The 6,368-nt window shown below is 48.9% G+C and overlaps 1 protein-coding gene across 1 annotated transcript in view; it reads right to left on the bottom strand.

Moving 5' to 3' along the window:
* Positions 1–6,368, bottom strand: part of BTBD19 (BTB domain containing 19) — a gene marked incomplete at its 3' end in the record, with an annotated part of 10,825 nt that overhangs the window by 1,447 nt on the left and 3,010 nt on the right. The window contains 2 exon segments of the mRNA XM_072419286.1: positions 2,982–3,035; positions 5,105–5,333. Of these exon segments, the coding sequence (XP_072275387.1) occupies positions 2,982–3,035; positions 5,105–5,333 (283 nt within the window).

The raw sequence follows: 6,368 nt of genomic DNA, 5'->3' as shown, positions 1-6,368 counted from the left end.
CCAAGAAGCCCCCAACCAGCTCATTCGAGCCCCATAAATGCCCAGCGATACCCTTCATGCCCCTTCAGTAATCCAAGGCCTGGTGGGTGATCTCTGTGCCCCGAGGGACTTGGGGTCCTCCGGGTGATTTTTCCGCCCTGGTCGCAGTGCCGCCATTTTTTCGCTCTTTTTGCTTTTCCTCATTATTAGTTTTGATGGCACAAAATGTTATAAAACTTTTACACAAATCTGAGCAGAGCAGAAGACGGTGCAGGTGGGTTATTTTTCACCCCTCTCAGGGCAAGCAGCTGCAGGCAGGACCGAGGGGTATTTGTGCCCCCCCCCCCAAGATCCGAGGGGTATTTGTGCCCCCCCCCATGATGCCCAGACTCGTGCCGTGGGGTGACGTTACACCTCAGCTGCCCCACTCACTGCCTACAATGATAATAATGACAGCAGCATTGTACTGGGGACAAAGACAGAAACAATGGCGGGGGCCGCTCCGCCTGATGGGCCCCGAGCAGCCTGCAGTGCAGCTAGGGGCTCCGGTGACCCCCGACCCAGGGCCCACTAATCTGTAATGCAGATTGGGGCTCAGTGCCACCTGCCACTGGGGGAGGGGCTGCCCACAAATCAACATTGAAAGTGATAATAATGACAGAAAGAGCCGACACTGCATTGGGGTCACCGAGGGAATCCGTGTGGGTGGAAATGGCCGGATTTATTAATTCCTTTATAATTATAATATTTGATTCTTTATATATAAAAAGATGAAGGGAGATGAATTTTCTGCCCAGGTGAAAACCCCGACAATAGAAATGTAATGCATCCGCCGGCCATGACACTTTCATATTTTGTGCTTCAGATTTCAGACTTTAAATGTTTGGAGTTTTTTAGAAAATTTAACAGAAGTCTGAAAATTTTAGGAACTGAAACCAGAAAACTCCCAGGACGGCTGTGTGGGACAGTTTTGGATTCGGCAGTTGAAATAACTGTCACTGGGCATTGATCCCACTGCCAGCTCTGAACTCACTGACATTCCGCCATTAGGGTGAAAGGGGCTCAGGACCGCACATGGCAGGTTGGGACTTTCTGCCTCCAATCCTTTTCACCCTCAGGGGACCCCTAAAATAAGTTTCCAGTCTCTGGGAATTCCGCTAAAAATTTCAGTGGGAAAAAAAGCCTCTAAAATTGGTGGAACTTGTGGAGGAACCCCGACTATAATTATTATATCCACAGATCACGGTATATTAGTGTGGGAGTCGGTGGAAAGAATGTCATCCTTACAGATAGCCATAGAGATCATTGGGGTCACTTATACTGCCCTGAGAGGTTCAAACTGCCCATTGCTCCCCCAGCGCCCCCTGGAGGAACCCTGAGATTTTTTTACTTTACATATCTTTCTTGTGATGAAACTTATTAGAAATAAACTTCCAATGCATGAGAACAGAAGGTGGTCATGTGTCGGTGTGTAAGGATCCATCACCAGGGGGCGACACCACACGGACATCGGCATTAAAGGGGAACCAACATATGGTCAGGCCAAGCTTTTTTTTACCAAGTCAGAAATGCCAGCAGTACAGAAGTGAGCAGTTGCTGATGAATGAAGAGCTGAGTAGTGAACAAGGGATGGAAAAGCGAGTAGAGAATGAGGGGGTGCAGTTGTAGTTTTCACTTTTTCTGCTTGTTGTAATATTATTAGCTTTTGGGGGTCCCCCCTAATTTTTAATGCACAGACCATGCCACAAGCGAACTCCCCATAAAGGAGAGCTCTGAGTGACCCCTATTGATATGAGACAGATTGTGTAAGCAGAGGGGGGGGGGGCGGCAGAAAGCCCTCCCGAGGAATGCCATTCCCCTTGCATGGCGGTGCAGTGGATTGGTGCAGTATTGGGATGCCTGGGGGCCACAGCTTTCTTTTTATCTATTTGGGGTGCTGCAGGATTTGGGGTTCTGCCCTGGGGAGGCTCAGGGTACCTAACAGCCCAGGTTCTGCTTTAAAGTGACCCCCACCATGTGCTGAGGAGTTCCAGGGGTCCTTTGAAGTCTCTGTGGATGATAACGCAACCCCTGCAGTGCATCCAGCATGCTGGACATAATGAGCGCTGACACCCAGGAATTCTGAGATCCAGCCAATGGCATTCCAGGGATTCCAGGAAAAAACACAGCGGAGTGCCCGCCTGGCACTGACAGAGCCCCCATCCCCCCATAGTAATGTGTGCCATGTGTAGAGCTCATGCAGGAGCAGAGCAGGGAAAACACGAAATACAAAACATGGGCACAGCCAATACTCACACCTGTACACCTGTACACCTGTACCTGAGGGTAATACTGCACCGCCAGCATTTTCCCTGCCCTAAATGTCAATGCCATTTTTTCTTGCGACTGATTTTCACACAATTGAGATTCACCTGTGTGTTTCTGTTCATCTGAGAGAGCAACGCATCAATCACTTCCAATAAATTCCTAAGAGGAGAGACATCACCTCCCCATTCTGTGCCACTGCCCCGCCTCCTAACAGCTGCCACTTCCTGAAATCTCACCTAAGCCCCTCCCACTCCAACATGTTGATGTACAAGCTCCTCCCACTCCAACATATTGATTTACAAGCCCCTCCCATACCAACCTATTGATTTATAGGTTCCTCCCTCTCCAACCTATTGATTTACAAGCTCCTCCCATATATTAATTTACACGCTCCTCTCACTCCAACCTATTGATTTAAAAGCTCCTCCCACTCCAACCTATTGATTTACAAGCTCCTCCCACTCCCATCTATTGATTTACATGCTCCGCCCACTTCACCCTTTTGATGTACAAGCTTCTCCCACTCCAACCTATTGATCTACAAGCTCCTCCCACTCCAACCTATTGATTTACAGGCTCCTCCCACTCCCAGCCTGATTTCAGCTTTACCATGACAGTTCGCAGTACAGCACTGAATCTAAGCAGGATTTCCTGGACTTTTCTAGGGATTATTGGTGGACAAAGATGAGCTTTACCTTCCTCAGCTCGTCCAGGCCGTACTCCACCGCTGACGTCAGAACTTCTAGAGCCTGCAGGACAACAAGGAGTTAATGCCACGTCCAATACATACAACAGGTGTAACATTCAGAATATTCCTCCTAGGTGTCACCAGCTTCAGTTATCATTCCCCCTCCCCCATACCCAGAAAAAAATAAAAAAAGCGGGCGGGAAGCTTTGTGTATGCAGCTTCTAAGGCTCCACACAATCCCAATCTGTCACCCATCAGATCATGAACATGAATTCCTGTTTTCATGTAAAGGGGAACTCGGTCAGATATAAATATTACAGCTAATGAGACCACAGAATGTCCGGGGAATTATCAGAACAATAAATAAATGTCATTTTCTTCATATTGGGTCTCCTGCAGGTGCAGGAATTCTGACACTCCGCCCCCTCTGTGGCTCCACCCCCTATGTGTCTCCATGGATACAAATCTGATACATTGTTACCTTTCTTGATGTGATGCTTAAAGGGAACCTGTCACCTATTTCACCACTCCATGCCTCCTGAGCTGTCCAATCACAACAATGGAGGGGCGGGAGAAGGCTTAGTGACACTTGCCTGCAGTACCCTCAAATGACTGTAGGGGTCATCCTGGTGCTTGTTACACCCAGGATCCCAACATTTACCCCTCCGGTGACAAAATCCCAGTTTGGTGCTCGTTATCTTTATACAAAGCCTCTCCATTCTAATTCCTCCTCTGGGACAGACGAAAGCTGCGATGCCCCCATCAACCTTCTACATGCCAGAAGTCCTTAGGATATTGCATGCGTGGTGCATGATGGCGTCTGAGCAGTGTCTAGTGCCCAAAGTTATTCACTGGCCAGAGCACAGAGTGGTGGCATTATGGATGGGGAAACATTGTGGGCATCACTTACTGCACATGGGCACCCAACTACCCCACAACGCGCATGTGCACCCACCAAAATCTCAGCCTAAACTAACAGGTCAGGTCGTTGCCAATGCACAAAATGGCAGCATTGGAGGAGCCGGGCACTGGGATTGTTCCGTACTGCACAGATAGCTGGTTCATGTAAGGTCGGAGTTTCTCTTTAGTTCAACATTGATCTGTAGATTTCCTTCTCTTGCTCTGGATTTGGCAATACATGCGATTGGTGGAAGACGATTGTTGCAGCAGATTTGGCAACACTGCGATTAGCCTGACCGCCCCCATTTCCTCTTTCCCCCGTCCCCATCCTCTTTTTTCACTTATTTGGGGTCACATTCATTCTGGTGAAAGATGATTGTGTAATGTCACACACTGCATTGATGTAATGCGCCGTCTTCCTCTTCCGGTGACCCCACAGCTCTGTGTGTGAGGTGACACAATACTGACGTGGTGTCCCCAACCGGGGGATGAACCCTTCACCCTACCCTGACCCCCGGATGTTTAATGTGAGGGTCCAACAAAAACAGCCAATCAGTGATCTGCAGATTCTTAGTGCATCCCAGGACAGACGCCTGATTCGGGCTTTGGGCCAAGAAGAATTTCCCTGCTATGGAGCGCACTGGCTGAGAGCCATCATGACACCCCCGCATGTCCCCCCATGGCTCTGATCCTGTCCATGTAATGTGCAATATGAATTTCAGGCCATTTATGGCAATGCCGGGTAATAACACGTCCAACCAACACTGACATTTTCCAGATTGCTGGAGGGGAGAAGTGGGCGGTGCTAGGGAGAATGTATTTGCATACAGAGGTAACGCCCCATTTATTGCTGAGCCTCCATGAATGAAGAACTGAATTTACTGAATAAAAGGGGGTGGGGCCAGAGACTGTCAGGCTGGGGAGGGAGGAGCTAATTTGAGCTGATGTCCTTCAGCCAGGAAAAAAGGCGGGGTCTAACTGACTTGCTGCAGTTTCTAATGTAGAAGGGCTGGAGGGCAGATTGAATGAAGGGGAGGCTTTAGGGCACAGTCATGGGGGAACAGAAAAGAGTCTTCAATAAACAGTGACAAGCTGGTGGAGCACAATTGTCTGCTATGTCTTTGTATGATGGAGGATTATCGGGACCTTTCACTGGGGACCCATGATTTGGGGTGGGGGGTCCTATAATTTGGGCCACATGGTGTCATCATTTTATAATGCGGTACTCACAATGTCGCAGGTAAGTGTCACGCTGTTGGTGTAGATGAATTCTATGACTGCCAGGAAAACTGAAGGTGTTGTGTCCGCCAGGACAAAGGGGACCTGTAACTCCTGCGGGGATCGCTCGGCCTGCAGCTGGTGACTGAACATCCTCTGGAAGACCGGACATCGGCACGCCAGGATGCAGCGATGAGCATGGATAACCTGCCGCTCCTTCCCCACCACAAACGAGACGTCACTGAAACACAACAAGAGGTCAGGTACATACCCAGGGTATGAGATACAATGTCCTGGGGGTGACACCACTCCTCCTATACAATGTCCTGGGGGTGACACCACTCCTCTCAGCAGGGTCACGTTTCTCAGCAGGGGCCTATTTTTGGAGCTCGCTGTGTTGTATTCAGCTGCATTGACCACAGACATGGCGCCCTGCGTCACAAATATGGCCGCACTCACTTTTAGATGTTTATCTGGACGCCCCCACCCTGCGGCTGCACCAAAATGTTCACAAGTCATTCACTGCTTGCACCCAGGTGTGCAGAAAATGTCAGGGTGGGGCGGAGGCAGAGAAGTTTCTCCTGCCGCAATAAAACTTTCCACGGCCCTGAATATTATTGTTGGTTTTGCAACTTCATGATTACACTGATCACAATACACTGACAGTCTCATATTTCACCTTTTATCATTAAAAAGTCATCCCTGAGACAGTGACTTTGACTCAACCAATAAGTGTGAAATCAATCACCAAGCAATGCCCAGCACAGGACACCCCAGGAGGAGGGTGACCCCCATCCTGCCCTAGGAGGGGGTAATTATCAGACTCATGGCAGGAAGCTGATTAACCCCTTCAGCCCCCTTTTATCTGTGCAGGGCTGCTGAGCTCCTCATTTCTCACAGGTAGATCAAAGCGAGCGACATAAAAGTGTGTCATCCTCATAACATTTCCACCCACCATGCAAATCTCCTTCAACACCCATTATACATTTCACAGAACTGAAACCACAACGAGAGTTGTGAAAGATATTTCTCATTAACACTTTCCTCCCCATGTGGTGAGAGAGAAAAACATTCACTCAGCTTACCAAGAACAAAACTACAAATATTACAAATCAGGGACTGCTGAGCACCCCACATCCCCAAGAAAAGTGCAGCCAATCCAATCACTGGAGACCAGTGACATCACTGACAATGCAGCCTATGCAATCACTGGAGACCAGTGACATCACTGACAATGCAGCCTATCCAATCACTGGAGACTGGTGACATCACTGAG

This window comes from Pyxicephalus adspersus, chromosome 8 (genome assembly GCF_032062135.1).
Source record: "Pyxicephalus adspersus chromosome 8, UCB_Pads_2.0, whole genome shotgun sequence".
NCBI classification, from domain to species: domain Eukaryota; kingdom Metazoa; phylum Chordata; class Amphibia; order Anura; family Pyxicephalidae; genus Pyxicephalus; species Pyxicephalus adspersus.
This window is presented reverse-complemented; position numbering and strand designations above follow the sequence as displayed.